The 17,924-nt window shown below is 35.9% G+C and overlaps 1 protein-coding gene across 4 annotated transcripts in view; it reads right to left on the bottom strand.

The window, feature by feature from the left end:
• Positions 1-17,924, bottom strand: part of LOC145662546 (E3 ubiquitin-protein ligase FANCL-like) — a 59,323-nt gene that overhangs the window by 7,966 nt on the left and 33,433 nt on the right. For all 4 annotated transcript variants that reach the window (XM_081728223.1, XM_081728221.1, XM_081728224.1 and 1 more), the window contains 2 exons: positions 6,928-7,081; positions 5,255-5,379 (listed from right to left, as the gene is read on the bottom strand). In XM_081728223.1, the coding sequence (XP_081584349.1) occupies positions 5,255-5,379; positions 6,928-7,081 (279 nt within the window). The remainder of the gene's footprint in view (positions 1-5,254; positions 5,380-6,927; positions 7,082-17,924) is intronic.

Raw genomic sequence — 17,924 nt, 5'->3', positions numbered from 1 at the left:
ACCACATGAGCTCCCGTCGGGAATCGAACTCGGGTCCCTCACGCCAAGTATAAAATAATCTAATGAAAAATAAGACATTTATACCTCATTGTGTATAACTATTTTTTATCCTTTTCCTCAATATTTTTACACTAATATATATATATTAGGGTGTAGTGAAAAATCGAATTTTGGAAATTTGAAATTGGCTAGTGTGCAAAAGTTGTCATTCGGTCCCTACAAAATTCACAAAAAATTTCATCAAAATCAAATATCTTCTGCCTCCCCCAACGACCTTGAAAATTCGCAAAAGTCTATTTTTTTTTTTTTTTTTACATTTTTATTTATTTATTTATTTTATTATTATTATTATTTTAGAAAATCGAATTTGACATCGGCTAATGTGCAAAAGTTGTCATTCGGCTTTTACATAATCTGCAAATTTTAATGATTTAAAAATATTAAAAGTACCTATAGTGCTCAACAACAGTGTTTTTATTTCAAAGGTAAAGTTTTCAGTAGAGTTTTATAGTTTTTACAGTATATTGTTTCTAACTAATTTGGAGTTATCACAATGCAACGAACACATAGGAATAGAAAGTTCACAATTTGAAATCACGTTTAGTGTGAAAGCTGGGTATCATCTTCCTGGATTCAATCCTGGCTCTTATGAATCCATCCCTTACATACTCACCACACACAGAGGCAAATGCCTTCGTCACCAGTTTAACGCACCGCTCTACTGATTGAGTATGGCAAGGTAAAGACACAACTAGACGGCCAACTTGCTGGTTGCAAAAATCTTGAAGTATATCCAAGGCAACGCTTTTTGGTTAGCGAGGGCTTCGTAACTACGCACTCAGGCCAGTAGATCATTTCCGTGTAATCGCTGACAGTGAAGTTCAATTTAGAAACAGTGAACTCTCTTGGCTCCTGGTTTGCTTGTGTTATTGCCTCACTGTTCTCACGAATCTTCCGAGTTCGTCGTACTGCAAGCTCTTTGATGTGTTGTCTTTCATCTGCTAGCATTGCTATTAACATTTTCTGGATGGCCAAAGAAGCCATTTCTCTGAATTACCCGATAAACAACATCTTTCAGGTCACCTGACAGATATCGGGAGAGGTGCCCCATTTTCCATATGTGTTTTGCGCCTTCAGTGCACGATGGCTTGCTCTTGATAAGAAACCACATTGGTGCATTGCACACCTTGACAACGTATTCGGCAAGAATGCGAAGATCATTTGAAGATTGTTTTGTAGCAATGTACAAGCGAAGAATTCTACTCGCTGTTGTTAGCCATCGTGAATGACTGAGTTTTCCTGGGTTACGATATTCAACTCCTTCAGTGCATTTCCCGATCTGCACAGCTTTGCACATTTTGCATAGATACTTTTGGTCTGAACTGAGTCTGTTTTAACGTTGTCAGTTCCTGAACATTCCCTTCAATTTTCTCAAATTGAACTGGATCTAGCTTATGACAATTCCCTAGCTGTTTTCCAATAGGTCCTGAAAATCCACTTGGTCCAAGTGTCGTGCCATCAATGTGTCGGATTAGATGACGTAACGGAAGTTCGTTTGTATGAAACAAGCAAACGATCCACTGCAGTGGTCTTCCAAGCTCTTTTTCAGAAGAACGATCACCACCCTTAGGTCCCGTGTTTGTTGGGGTGCAGTCACAACCAATAGCCAAAATATCTTCCATACTGATAGACATCCCAGTAATGCTTTTACAAATGCTCTTCTTGATTTCTAAAGCTGTGCCACATTCAGGAATTGAGTGAACAAAATACGTTAATCCAGGTTCCTGGAGCAATGTGAAATGCTCTTCCATTACACTCTGCCTGGTAAGTGTCTGTCCTTTTGTTACTTGAACAAGTGTTTTGTTCTTACGACCATCAAAGAAAATGGTATAGAGGCTTCTGGGGTCTAGATTTCTACTGGATACTTGATCTACTTTTTTGTCTTTCTCTCCGCACTTTAGATTTGTCTACAACTAGTGATGCATCTTCTTGTGAAACGACACCCAAGTCATGCAAAATGGACGTGGCAATCGTAGCAGCTGCTCTATCTGATACACCATGTCGGTCACACGCCGAAGGAAATGAAGAAAGTTCCACTCTCATTTGCGATCTTTCATGTGTACTTGGTATGGATGATTCATGCAGTGGGTCGATTTCCTTATCGCTGTCACTTGAATCTGCAAATTCATCCTGAATGGACTCGGTCTCTGAAACTTTCATTTCGGAGGTGCTTGCTTCAGAAGCACATGCAGTAGCAGAAGAAGATTGTTTCAACTTTCTCAGAGACTTCATCTGTAATTTTCTCGATATTCTTATATCAATACCATGCATACCCATGTTTCGATTGGTTCTTTGATCGAGGAGAAAAGCTCTTTCTTCGGCTGGGACTTTACGATCCTTCTCACAGCAGCAAAGAAAGAGATTGACTGACAAATCGCATTTGCAGGCAGCGATATCAAACAGACTTTTACTGTTGACCGGGAATTCTCTAATTCGGTCCTGGTACGATGTCATATTTTTCTTGACTTGTACGGCTTCAGTAAGTTTTTGTACGTTTTATGGAAGTCGAACAGCATGGACACAATTCTTCTCTTTCTTGAAAAAACAGGAATCGAGGCTCTTCTCCAAATTCCCTCCAATTTTACAGCATTAGCTTCTGAGATTTCACTAAAAGTTGGTTCCTTTTTTCCTGCTTTCTTGAAACGCAAGAATTCAGTGTTTCGCGACATCTTCGTAAGTCAGTAGTACGTTTTCATTCAACTCAGAAGGAGAACCAACACAGACAGTAGTAGCTCTAGTTGTAATTGCAGAAGATGGGCATGCCATGTATGAACAGAAAAATAACACTACCACAAAGACACAAGCAAATTTCCTTATTAATAGAAGCAGTCATAATACAAACAAATCTTTGAGCGTCCCCACGAAAATTGTGGCTACTAAGTAAAAGCACTCATCACACTCTCATGTTATTGACAGTCATGTACCCATTTAAGTTTAAGGAAAAATAGTAATAGTGGGTCTTTTCTTTTTATCAATTTTCTTCTTTTCCGACTGCCTCCTTATGTGACTATTGTTTGTTTTGTCCTTAGCTTACTATATTTCAGCTACTGACTAATTATCTTGTAATATTTTTCTTCCTTAAATCTCAGCAATATTGTATCTTAAAACGAAATTTGACATTGAAAAAGAGAGAAATTTGCCAATTTTCAAGGTCGTTGGGGAGGCAGAAGATATTATCTGATTTCGATTAAATTTTTGCGGATTATGTAAAAGCCGAATGACAACTTTTGCACACTAGCCGATTTCAAATTTGTTAAATTCGATTTTCTAAAAATTATAATAAAAAATGTAAAAAAAAAAAAAATGATTTTTGCAATTTTCAAGGTCGTTGGGGAGGCAGAATATATCTGATTTTGATGGAATTTTTTGTGGATTTTGTAGGGACCGAATTACAATTTTTGCACACTAGCCAATTTCAAATTTCCAAAATTCGATTTTTTCACTCCACCCTAATATATATATATATCCACAAATTTGTAAATTTTATGGGTGAAATGTACGAATTCTCAAAGAAGGTCTATATGTAAGGACACAACTTAGCAAACAAAATAATCTGATAAATAATAATTTGTTATTCATCTGTACTAATAACAAAAATGAATGTGAAACAGAAGCAGGTCGGATTTTTTTTTTTTTTTTTTTAAAGGATATTCATCCCTTGAAAAAGTTCTTAGATGCGATAGAGGACGAAATATTGGAGGAAACGGTCAAAAAGAACCACGCACAATAAGGTAAATAACTGCTTGTGTTTCATTAAATTCATACCTATAGAGAAATTGTGTTAAAAATAAGTTGTTTCCTCCACTCGTTACTATAATAATAATACAACTATCAGAAGTGTTCTGAACGTGGACAGTGGATTGTCCAAACACAACAGGAAGTTGTGGTACAAACAATGTGGTCTGCATGAAAGAGCACAGACTTCAGGAGTGAGAATGTACAGGGTGTCTACTCCAATGTCTTGCTGGAAGATTATCTAGTGCACTATGGTACACTGTTTGAAGAAAGAAGAAAAAAAAGTGCCACATACTCGTACAGCTGTATGCTGCGATATTTAAGAGCCTATAAAATATGTTTAAAAAGTGAAGTCTTCTTCAGTATTCTAATATAATAATACAATAATTCTAATAGAATAACCACAAACTAGTGGGTTAAAATCGAGGGGAAAAAATCAGAAGGGCACGTGTTTTCTGGGCGTTATATCTTCCAGAATGCCTGTCGTAGTCCACACTCAACTTTTTTGTATGTTATATTACCTACATTTGTGATCTTGATTGTTTGGAGTTTCACGTTTAAAATACAAATAGCAATTATGTGCACGCTGAGTTGCTCAGATACAAATGTAATACTATGATATGCCATACAGGATTATCATCCATTAAATTCTTGTTATTTATCAATAAATAATTAGCCTCAACTTCTTACTCTTAGTTTTAATTATATACAGTGTGCTTTAAAGGAGACTTCACAACTTTCTAAATTGATATAAATTTATTCAGACTATTTACAGAGCTGGTTTTGCTAGCAAAACAGATCAAGTCTTTTTTGCCTTATAGTTAGTTAAGTTCAATATGACTTTCATTGGTGATTTTGCAGATATAAAATCTGAAACTGATTTCCTGCCAAGCCCGCAGCATGGCAGACGTAACTTCTCCAACTGCGCCGAGGATTCTTGCTCTGTATGATTTGAGATGCAAACGTTTCTCAACACACGTCAAACAGTCGCACGTGGGTCGCCCACTTTGCCAGAAGCACGCCGGGTTGGTTTTGTAAGACAGTTAACAAAGTTTTGCCTCACTAGTTCTACGAAGACGTACGTTCGTCAAACACATAGAAACTTTTTTTTTTTTTTTTTTTTTTTTTTTTTTACAATTGTCACTAGAGCGTGCGGTGGTGCTATTTGGTACTATGCACTACGTGAGTCAAAACATAATCTGTTTTGCAGAAAATCAGCTGTGTAAGTAGTCAATAAATTCATATGAATTTACAAAACTGTAAAGTTCTTTTAAAAGCACCCTGTGTTACCTTATTCACTGCATACACAACGTACCTATGCTTCAACTGATAGTCTACCGTTCTCAAGAATGCACATCGATTCTACATTACCACTCATAAATTCTGATTCTATTGTATCTTATCGTGGCTTAAATATGATTTCGTAAATAAATAATTAAAAAAAAAAAAAATTCTTTACCTCTAAATTCTCAGCCAAGGAACTTCTCAAGGGAGCTGTTGCACGCTCTGATCCAAGAAAGATAATATCAGGCCTGTTGTTCACATTCTTAGCATCAATTGTAATTTGAATTGAGACATTGTTCCCTGAAGGAAAAAAAAGTACGAATCTGAACATGTCTACATCTATAGAGCTTGTTAGATGACACAGTCTATAATAAACATTAAAATTCCCACATGTGCAATACATAACATTAATTAAATAAGAAACTCAACAAATGTTATTTGCTGTTCTCTCTTCTTGTTTTCCCAAACTATACAAAAAGCGTATTTATTCATCTAAGTTATTATAAAATAAAACTTTAAAATATAGAGAACACTGACAAACGAGCGTAAATGTTTTGTTATACGAATAAAAACTGCCAACTTCTCGAACTGGAGTAGAGATTTTGAAAATCACTGCTCAATCATCCAAACGTATCATTATCCCTATTCTAGAAACTCTCTTTCAGCGTAAAACTTAGAATTCACCCAAAATATGTTTGTCGTTATAAACTCATAAAATTTTCCTCACTACAGTAAGCTTCAACAGGTAATTTAACAACTTCTGTCTAGTTGATTACGGTTGGAGTACGACACTGAGGCCTCACTTTAAGGACTTCCGTATAGTTTCAAGCCTCCTCTGGCAACCAATACACCAACAATGCGACATAAGGAAGACTTACGCAAGTTATGTACAATGGCCAGGCAGCTATTTTTCTTGCAGAATGTTGAGTAGTTTATGATGTGGTGATGGCAGGAAAAGATTTCTAGACTTCTTCCTCAAAAATTCCTCACAGCAGCTATTGACATTCAGATCGAGTGATTGTGTAAAAGACTGCAAAAGAAGGTCCAATTTTCCTTTTGTTTATCAAACCATTCTATCATCAATCTTATCATACAATGTACTGCATTATCTTTCGGAAAGACAGCGTCACTTATCCTTATTAGCAATTTTGTAGTTTACTGAGCAGCCATGTGTTGAACCTCTCTTTCAGGCTTCGGATTACAATATATGTCACATTCATTTATAGACCAAATTTCTGCGTTGCTAGCATCAATGGAACTGATGTTTGATATTGTTACAGGTACAATGAATGGAGTAGAATAATCGCGAACACTGTAATATTGAACCTTCCAACAGTTTTGAGTAAAAATAATAACTTATACATACCCACTGCATTGTTTTTGTTTTTCGACTGATTTAAAATATTGATTTCTAGGCAAAAATTATTAATAAACGTATATGTTTAATAATCCGTTTCTTCACATTTTACACCATTGCATATTTTGTTTTCAGCAAAAAGAACGAAAAACTTTTTATTTAGTCTTTCCCTATTGTCAGTAGTCAATTATAATGAATAATATGAAAATTATATTTTAGCAATAAATATCTATAATCCAATATATTATTTTGTTATCTAATATAAACCTTTAATATTTCGCGTCAGTTTAACAAAACGGCTACAAAACCCAGTACCGGATATACGTATACAAGCATTTCTTTCCACACAACTAGAGCATATGTTAGCCTTTCATACTTATGGAATAACATAAAAAATTTTAACTGCTTGATTGCTGACAGCAACACCAACTTGAATCTTTTGCCTGCCGGGCAGTTCAACCTCCATTAAGATATGATAATCACTACATTACCTACAGCTATACGCCTGAAAGCATCCTTCCTCTTAGGATGAACTGGATCAAGAATGGTACATCTTTGATCAATTTCATTCATTGCATTCCAGAACGACTGTAGCGACTCAACTTGTTTGGTGAAACAATTATAAAGTTCCACAAGAGACGATCCCTGAAACGAAGTTCAGTTTGGCATTTTTTAAAATTGCTGCCTTGGTTGTCCGAATATAACTAAGTCCCTTAAAATTGTAGGTTTGGCAAATTGCAGTCGACGTAATGGTAGAAGTCATAGGAAAATAACGAGACTTCCGAACAGCTCACAGTTTGCTGTTTCAAATACTGTTTTCTTTTTATAACTTAATGCAATGATACATTTAGAACATCATAGTGCTTGGTAATTGCAGAAAACTTGATTGTAACGCTTTTCGACCACAAAATTCGTTAAAAAGAGAGAAATGTTAAGAAATTCGTTCTCTATCCACAAAATTGGAAAGAAACTTCGTAGTTGTTTCCATAGCCATGCGTGCTAAGTTCTTGCTTTCTGCGTAGATTTAGTACTTTTGAACCTGGTTCGAATCCCACTCGATGCTCTTACTTTTTTTCATTTTGTAATTTTTCATTCATTCTTGCCGTACACTTTTATAGTATATGTATTACACGGAGGTGATGGATAGCTTTCTAATTTATAGGTGTCCACACCTAAAAATAAGGTGTACAGGCGTAAAACCTTTTCTATATATCCCAGGTTGATTCCTTATTAGCATCGATCCGTAAGATTTTCGTAAACCTGAAAGTAAATCCAGAGTTCTAGTGTCCAGGAGATCACTATCAGCCCTAATACCTCCTTCATGACTACCAGAACGCGGTTCATATTATTATTATTATTATTATTATTATTATTATTATTATTATTATTATTATACGCGTCTTTGGTGTGGGAGATCCTGATTCCCGGCGGGAGTTAATGTGGTTCGGGGCCTACGTTAAGCTGTAGGTTCACTTCTCATATAGCCTCGCTGCTGAAAGGAGCACAAAATTTAAATATCAAATCAAATATATATATATATTAGGGATGGCCAAAAATTTTGGATCCGGATATCCCGGATCCAACGAGATCCAGATTCGGATCTTGCCGGATCCGGATCTCGGATCCGAATCTCAGATCTGGATCCGAAATTCGAATCTCGGACTTGGATCCGGATCTCGGATCTGGATCCGAAATTCGAATCTCAGATCTTGATTCGTATCTAAACCTACATCTGAAATTGTGATGATAAAATTGAATATCTGAAATTCGTCAAAACTTTTTTCGGATTCACTAATATAGTAGGTTGTTATGCTTTTAAAGTTTCTATAACACGTTTGTGCTACCTTTGTTCTTTATTTTATTTTAACCTTGCAATATTTACATGTTGCAGTTTCTGTCAGAGTCTCTTTAGTAAAATGTTTCCAAGTCTGACTTCTTTCCATTTCAGAGTATAGTGAATTGTCTGAAAACTGATGTAAATGGTAACAAATTCTTCTGTTTAGCTCCTCTTCAAAACCTAATGTTAGCTTCACATTGAAAAATTTTTATTTTATTCTTAGAAAATAAACTTTACTATTTTCTCATATACAGATGTAATATCTTTTAGATAAGGCCTTTCTAATCGCAGAAATACTAGACAAAACAAACTCTCTATTAATTGTAGTTTTTGACTCACTAGAGTCCAACCATCAACAAATTTAATAATATCTTTTACTTCGAAGATACAACAAAAAATACAGACTGGTTGGCGTGGCACAACAGTAGATTTTTAAACATACACACGAGACTTTCAGGAGAGCGATATCGTTGTGTAGTATTATTAGTATTAATAAAAGTGTTCATTGTATGACTAACACCTAACTTATGGCTTGCCCTTCTGAGGTTGGGGGTTTGTTGAACTAGTAAATAAAAGAGATTTCTGTTATTTTTTCTTCACCCTCCAGGTTTCTTCAATCATACATTGCAGGACGTAACCAAAACATATTAATGCATCATATCAATGAAGCGTTTTGTGTTTTGTATATTAAAGTGTTCAAAAATATTTAACATATTCGCATTTGTTCATGTGATCTCAGGTTCAATTCTCGGTGGGAACATACATGAGACAATTGAAAGCTAAAACAATATGAAAATAATATTTAAAAGTCAGGCAATTGATATTAAAACTTAAGTTATCTGTTGGGACTGTAAGGCTGTAGTTAAATTAACCCACAACTATTTCATGTTTCATGAAGATATATTATGTCATTATTGTTTATTTACCATAAGCTACCAGATACACCCTCAGAGGCCACTTTACACTGTAGTAATCAACAGATGAAAACAACAATGGAAAAGCAATGGAAGGAAGGTCTCCACAGCCTGACATTAAGGTACTAACCTAGCATTTGCTCAGTATAACTGAGGAGCAACCCTGGAAAATCCTCAGTCAGGATGGCTGGTCGCCGAATTCGAACCCGGTATTACCCAATTGAGAAGCAAGAATCCTAACAACTAGCCTAAGCTCGCTCCGTATTATTATTATTATTATTATTATTATTATTATTATTATTATTATTATTATTATTATTATTATTATTTAGCTAATAATTAACGTAATGTTCTAAAATTAGTACAAATTAAACCCTACTTTCTTTATTGCTGATGTTATAGTTAAGAAGCCTACATGAGACATCAGTTCCCCATAAAATGCGCCTTGCTAAAGAAAGAATACTAGAACTGGAATTCAGGAAGCAAGGGTGAAGAGATTAATGAGGTTGAGGAAAGTATGTACGATGCAAAAACTGAGTAATTATGACTTAATAACAGATATATTCACTTACATACGTCAATTAATATTTCTCTGATACAGGGCACTCTTACTTTCTATAGTGGCAGGAAAAGGCCCGCTTTTGCAAACGCTAAGCACGTGCCTATAGGCGCAACGCGCAATGTCCATACATAGAAACATAAGTAAAACTGGTAAAAATAGGGAAAACGATAAAACTCCCTTCAACTTAAAAAAAAAGCTAAAAATAACTAAACTTAGAGCTACGAAAGACGCGAGACGAATTTTATTGAAAAGATTGTTTTTCCTTAATGGTTAGTTGTGCTAGCTATGAACATGAATTAAAAAGAAAACAAGTAGCTAGCTCTGAGTTTTGCAAACCAGTTGAAAATAAAATAATGGATAAAATTTAATAATAAAGAAGGCATTTATGATAATTAAAACAAACTAAACTCTTGGCACGACAGTCCTTTGGTTCCTACCAGCGGGCTTACGTTCAAAGTGGGGAGGTGTAGTCAACGCATCGACACCCGAAGTCCCTAATGCCGGCTTTCTAGACTGGAGTCTGCTACCTCTTACTTCAGATAACTCCCCAACTGTCCTCACGGTGTTGGGTTAACACCGAAATTGTTGAGTGCCTCTCCGGAAATTGAACCCATGACCACGGGCACCGAAGGCACGCGCTAATCACTGTTTTTTAATATATAAAAAGGTAACAACTTTTTATCAAATTATTAACCTGCTAAACGCTTTGCACGGATTACACTGTAACCATTACGACACCACACAGACATAGATATAAACGAGGACAGTTAAAAACACTTATGCCCCGAAACGGGATTCGAATCCAAGACATTCACAGCAAACGATCCACAGCCTAATGCCGCAGACCACTCGACTATGGCTGTCTTTTTTTTTTTTTTCGGCCAAGCGGTAGCACATTTAAGGTATTGTATATTCCATCTATAGATATGCAGTTCGGCAAATTGTTTGAACTTCCCCTGCTGGATTTTACAACAGTATCTCTTTCTCCCCATATCCCTCTTTTGACCGCATTTGCGGGGTTGCAATGTCGCAGCACCCACTGTGTCTCGTGTCTCTTACTCTCACTCCCAATACTATCACTAATGTGAAACAGATGTCAAGCCTCCACATTTTGCTATAATCGAGCATAATATATATGTATAAGAAAAATATATATGTTGAACAGCAATCTTCTAATCACTGACTGAAAGGACAGCGTTTGGAACTGTGGCAACTAAGTACCCCACGTGGACTTGACGAGCGGTTGTCAAATGCTAGAAATGAGGATTCTGGTTGGCCATTTAGTTATCGGGGGTGTTTTCCACAAGTTCTCGCGGACGATGACTTATTTATGGCACTAGCCCCCACACATAGAAGGCGGCATCTTTTATATACAAACTGCACATGTATAGATGGAATAGAGAATAACTGATTATTTTAAAAGTTGCTCCTAAATACTGACAATCTAAGTCCTATGTATCAAATATTTCCTGCGATAATACCATACACCCTCCGCCTTCTATAGACGAAAAAGTATAAAAAATGAAATGAAATCTTTGAGTTTTACGTCCCACTATTATGCCGGTTAGGCTAAAGGAGACGGTGATGATGAATAATGAATGAAATGGTGGAATGAAGAAAGTGGGAGGAAACGGGATAATCCCGAGAAAACCCACGCACACGGTGTTTGTCCACCACAAAGTTCACTTGGCGGGAGCAGGGTTTGAACCCGAGACCCCGTGCACTAGAGGTGAACGCTCTACCACTGAGCCACCGCGGCCCCACGAAAAGGTATAGTTACCCACATTATCTAGTACAGAAATAAGTTCTGATTCTCTAATAGCTGCGGGGCTGTCAGAGGTACTACTTATAATAATTGGATTTATAATTTTCTATGCTGCCGTAAACCCTCTTCAAGAAAATAACTGTTAATCATAGCTTTGAACATGTTACATAAGGAGTTTTATTGCTATCATTAGGTTGCATATAAATCTTCATTCCGAATACAGATACTGTCTTTTACGCTAAAATGTCGATTGCCAGATCCCATGTCAAAGAGTAACTTCATTCGCTTATGCTGTGGGTCCAAGTAAATGGCAATGTTGCATTTTCATTTAACATTGGGCGCATAAAGAGTGTACAGCCCAAACGACTCGTCGGATTTTAAAAATTCCTTCACTTTAGATTTAAAACATTATATTGGATACAGTTTCCCCTCTTACGTTTTGCTGTAATTCCGATAATAACAGTTACCATGTCAGGGAACTTTTGAGACACCCTGTATGTCATGGCATCTACATGCGTAATTGAACTTGAAGTTTGATTAAAGTATTACATAAAAGCTTTGTCTGTCAATTTACATTTCACAGTAAAGTGTGCATTTTTGTCTGTTCTTTTCAAAGTGTATATATTACCCCTTCCCCCTCAAAAAATGTATATGCTTTTGCTGCTAGAATGACATGTAGGTCCATTGTAAGAGTCATTTCGTTCCTTTTGATCCATCGTCAATACGCAATTTATTTCAGAAAATTTTCTTGTAATATTGTTGCAAAATAATTGAAGACAGAAATCAGAAAACAATCATATATTCTCCCTATCACCATATAAAAATTTATTAAAAATTGTGAGAAAATGTTGAAGCTACAAAATATTTTTGTATCCTGGAAAAGATTTATTTGTAGCTGTAGTGCAAAATTCGCTACAAACTATAAAAAATATGTAGCTCAACTACAGCTAGAGCTACAAAATGTGTAGCTAGCTATTGTAGCTTCGGTACAAATAGCGTGCAATTTCCGAACCTACTATGAGTTATATTAGTAACAACTATCACCTAGTATAACTTGTGTCAGTTACTGTATATAAGGAAAAGTGGATGACAAAGTAACGCGTCACATTTCAAAAGTAACTTAACCAACAGATTGAACTGTAGACAAGATATTTCACGTTTCTGTCGTTTATATATATATATATATATATATATATATATATATATGTATGTATCAATGAAATATATTATTACTTTGCTTTTAATGTGCCCATGTTAGGCCTATTTAAAATTATCCTATGTATATTCAAAAGTTTGGACTACCTTTTAGAAAATTCATTTCCGATAATTCATGAATCCTCACGCTTACGCTGTGAAGCATACGAGAACATTCAGCGTGTCATTGTTGCCCAAATTGATACTCATTAAACACTCTTACCGATATCTCCAACAGAACAGCAGTATGTATTAACGGTAAAGAAAATGTGAGTGGTCACTTGAATATCTTTTCTCCAATGAAAATTCTGCGGTGCTGTATGGGTGCGAAACATGGTGTTGTAAACAAAAACTGTAAAGTTTTATTTTCAATAATAATAATAATAATAATAATAATAATAATAATAATAATAATAATAATAATAATAATAATAATAATAATAAAGAAAACATCGTTCTTTTTAGTGTTCGTTTTTCAAATGTCCAATGAAAACTATGGCCCTACTCACTTGAAAACTACTAAACACTGCTTAAATCCATTAATTCTTCAAGTTAACTATACAAGAAATTTATCGAGTTGGAAATTTACGCCTGACTTTACAAAAACTTTGTTTCGTAACTGTCCTCTTCACAGCCGAACCAAGGATTTCTTTAAGGAGAGACCAGATACAAGAAGATTCACTAAGCCGGACATACAGTCACTTCCATAAAAGCGATATCCGATCCAACCTCTAGCGACCAAACTCGATCCATTTGAAAGCGTTGAATGAAACGTGCCGACTCTAATTGTGCAAGTGGTTTAAATGGGTCGGCTCACGGCTTGTTCACCACAGAGATAAGCGTAGAAAGACCGTTCACATATCACGACTACCGAGCCGATGGCGCACCTCAACCGAGCCGACTCGAGAGGGTGGGGCTCATCTGAGCCAAGTAGAACCGAGCGGATAGCTCATCGCAACCGAACCGACTCGAGCCGGTGGCCCATCCCGACCGAGCTAAACCGAGCAGATGACTCATCTCAACCGAGCCAGCTCGAACCGATGGGTCACCTGAGCTAATGACTCACCGGAGTCGGAGCGATGGGTCACCTGAGCTAATGACTCACCGGAGTCGGAGCGATGGGTCACCTGAGCCGAGCCTATGGCTCATTGTAACCGAGCAGGCTCGAGCTGATGGCTCATCTGAGCCGAACTTAACCGAGATGGTAGCTCCGCGACCGAGTCGGTTCGAGCAGATGGCTCACCTGAACCGAGCGAATGGCTCATTCCAATCGAACCGGCTTGAGCTGTTGGCTCAGCTGAACCAAACCGAGCCGAGCCGGTTGACATCACTACATAGTAGTGAATGTAAGCCATACATTGAATTAGGATTTTTTTTCTAAAACTTGGTTGTATCCGCTTTATAAAGATAAATGATGTGCTCAAAAGTGAGGTCTCTTTCACGTTTTCCTATAGAAAAGTTTGTCTGAGGAAAAATCAAAATAAGTTGAGGTCATACTGGGACATTATTTGATATATCTTAGATCCTGTGCAGCCCGATGTTTCAACTTCGAGGAAAAGAACACTGAACTCGCTCAGCATTCAGATTTGGGAACCTGTCTCCTCAATATTTTCCTCATGCTCTTCCACATATTTGTATCTTCAAGACTTCATCAGATGATGATGTAACTTCTTATACAAAATACCTGTAATTTCTATAGCATACCAAAGGTTTTTATTCTGCAATACTATGTCATGGATAACATCAATGTTTTCTGGGTTAGTTTTATTGAAGGTGCACCGCAGCGAAGTTCAATGAACCTTTGACAATGAACCTTTGACCTTTTAGAAATCTGCAACTCAAAATCTTACAGTAGCATTAGAGGTTGCGCGGTTCTTCAACGATTGACACATATCAAAATGGATTTTTGAGGTGCTATACTTCTAGTTGAGGTACCCAATAACAACTCGATTTTCTCCTGTTTCTTGGTCATGTTTATTCCCAAGTTTATTCTGTCTGCGGGGTTCGGAGCAAAATTAAATTGTAGGGCCAATGATGTAGGTGAGATTATTTTTTGTGATACTTTTTACAAAAAGACAGTAATAATAATAATAATAATAATAATAATAATAATAATAATAATAATAATAATAATAATAATAATAAACTTACTCCTTAACATTACAATATAGTACTTGGTATAGTTAAACAGCAATCGCTACCTCCTACATGGCAACAGATCAATTCGAATTAAAACAAACTTGATTCGAGTATGTAGACTCAGTATCGTAGAAATAAGCTCTAATTTTCCTACTTACCTTTATAGAAAAACTGGAAGCTTTAGAAATTTATATAACTTTCAATTTCAATTGTGTTCCCCTTGGATCAAAAACTGTAATAGATCGAGAAAACTTTCGTATGGATTCAGCGTGTGAAGAACAAGTTCCATCTTACAAAGGAAAACATATTTTGTAAATGAACTTCGGGGCCATTTTTCGCGAGGTAGAAGTTCTCATTTAAAGTGTTAATATTACAAAATGGGGAGCACAATAGCCAGAAATAGCGGAGAAAAAGCGTCTTAAAGTTTCCAACTCGCCACATAAATGATACGATGCATCAATGTATCAAGCGACGTCGTGGCAAAGTGAGGAGCAACTAAGACTCATGTGCAAAGAGTCCTGGGTTCGATTCCCGCTCGAGTCAACTTTTTTTTTTTTTTTGCTTTAACTAATAAAGTAGCCATTCGTAACTATAAATAAAATATTAATTTAAGATATGTTTATAATGCATAAAACAATAAAAATGTTCAAATCAGTTGTAAAACCTTTCAATGTTCCAGGTTAACTAGTAACCTATTCCGTAAATATATTGAATCAAGAGTGGTTACCACAGTCGTTGTGTAAAAATGTTCTTTACGCTTTGTCTCAATGTGAGTAGACAGTGTGCGAATTACAAGGGGGTTAAGGGGGAAATCCCCATTGGTTATAGCATACATTCACTATTACCAAAGGGTATTTCCCCTTATCCCTCTTGTAATTCCCACACTGTCCACACAATTTAAGTTCCGAACCCCACACACAGAATGGACTTGTGAATAGGCTCGACCAAGGAACAGGAAGAGAAAACCGAGGCCGATTGCTAGAAGGATATCACCTCAAAAGTCCATCTTGACATCTGTCAATTGTTGAGGAACCGTGCAACTTCTAATGCTACTGTGAGATTTTGAGTTGTAGATTTCTAAAAGGTCAAAGTTTCATTGTTAATGAACTTTGCTGCGGTGCACCTTCAATAAAACTAACCCAGAAAACATTGATGTTATCCCTGACAGTATTGCAGAATGAAAATCTTTGGTGCGCTATAGAAATTATAGGCATTTTGTATAAGAAGTTACACCATCCTCTGATAAAGTCTTGAAGATACAAATATATGGCAGAGCATGAGAAAAGTATTGAAGAGACAGGTTTCCAAATCTGAATACTGACCACAGTCTGCAGCGAGTTCAGTGTTCTTTCTAGGTGTACTTTTTCCCCGAAGTTGAAACATCGCCCTACGCAGGATCTAAAATATACCAAATAGTGTCGCAGTATGGCCTTAACTCATTTTGATTTCTAGGAAAACGTGAAAGAGACCTCACTTTTGAGCACATCATTTATCTTTATAAAGAAAATACAACCAAGTTTTACAAAAAAATCCTAATTCAATGTATGGCTTACATCCACTACTTTGAACTGAAACAAAGCCGATTTAAAAACAATAGAGAGCACACATCATCTCCTCTCCCAAAATATCATGCGGCATTGTGCTGAGTAAGGTGATGGCCAATGTTTTATGAAACTGAGTGCATTCTTGTTAGATAGCCTCTAGCAAATGGTGATGCTATTGAGAGCTATTAGGACATTTAAGTGAAAAAATGTGAGATCGTCGTGAAAACTTATCTAAAATGGTTCTGATACACCAAGTTAACATAAAGTCCATAGGTGTAACAACAAACTGGGAAGAAATAAAATGTCTCACCAAATTTAGTACCCTCAAACTTTTTTCTATTCCCTAATTAATTAATTAATTAATTATGTAATAATAATAATAATAATAATAATAATAATAATAATAATAATAATAATAATAATAATAATAATAATAATAATAATAATAATATGAACTGTGTTCTGGTAGTAAGGAAGGAAGTATTAGGTCTGATAGTGATTTCCTGAATACTAGAACTCCTGATTTATTTAGAGGTTTACGAAAATCTTATGGATCGATGCTAGAAGTGATTTGCACTAAGGAGAAATCACATTGGGATATATAGAAAAGCAGTGTTCGAAGTGGAAAAAAACAGAGGAAGTATGTTTTATTACAATTTTGACTCGGCATATCGGCTATCTAAGTCTTGAAATACAGTGAAGGTATGTTGCCTAGAACAGGCACGTAGTCAAGGGAGTCCGGCCCCCCTTCGAAACCAGAAATGAAAAAAATAAGGAAGGATGAAGCAAAAAGAAACGAGAAAAAGAAGAACCAGCGTTAAAAATTAAAAAAAAAAAAAACTACAGCGAGCTTTTGATTACTCTTTCTTATGAGGAGATTTGTATTACTTGCAATACAAGCTTTCAAAAGCATAGTGTCATTCTGTAACAGTGTGGACATTTTAAATCATAATTTTTTAACTCGCTTCTCTGCAGTATCAAACATGTTATTTCAGAAACAGTTTCTACTGCTTCTTTAACCTGTCATTTGGAACAGACAGTAGTTGATGAAATACTGGGAAAGAAATGTGGAAAGAAAGTTCTCTTAACATTTAATTCAACAGAGAAAGGAACGCAGATATTGTAAAATATTTTACAAGACATTATTGGATACGTACTTTTTATAATAGTTTGAGTCATAATGAAAAGAAAATTGTTATATTTGAATGAACGAAAGAAGAAACGTAAATATTGTAAAATCTTTTTCAATGCTTTTTTTTTATTCTTTTATTCGAGATTTCTTCATAGTTTGTTATTAAAATACTTACTAACATATCCTCATTTTATTGTCCTAACAAACCAATATATGTTACTAGTAAAATACTTTAGATTGCTCGAGCTCCTGATGTGATAACCACAGCATTTCATTTCACTAGCCACCCTCCCTCCTATATTATGAAATCCTGGCTAAACGAACCAATATATGTTGCCAGTACAATAGTTTAGAATGATCGAGCCCCTGGTGTGTGATGACACAGTATTTCATGTTACAGA

Source organism: Thermobia domestica, chromosome 10 (assembly GCF_964235325.1).
Source record: "Thermobia domestica chromosome 10, izTheDome1.hap1.1, whole genome shotgun sequence".
NCBI lineage: Eukaryota > Metazoa > Arthropoda > Insecta > Zygentoma > Lepismatidae > Thermobia > Thermobia domestica.
Note: the sequence above shows the minus strand (reverse complement) of the source record. Positions and strands in the feature narration are given on the sequence as shown.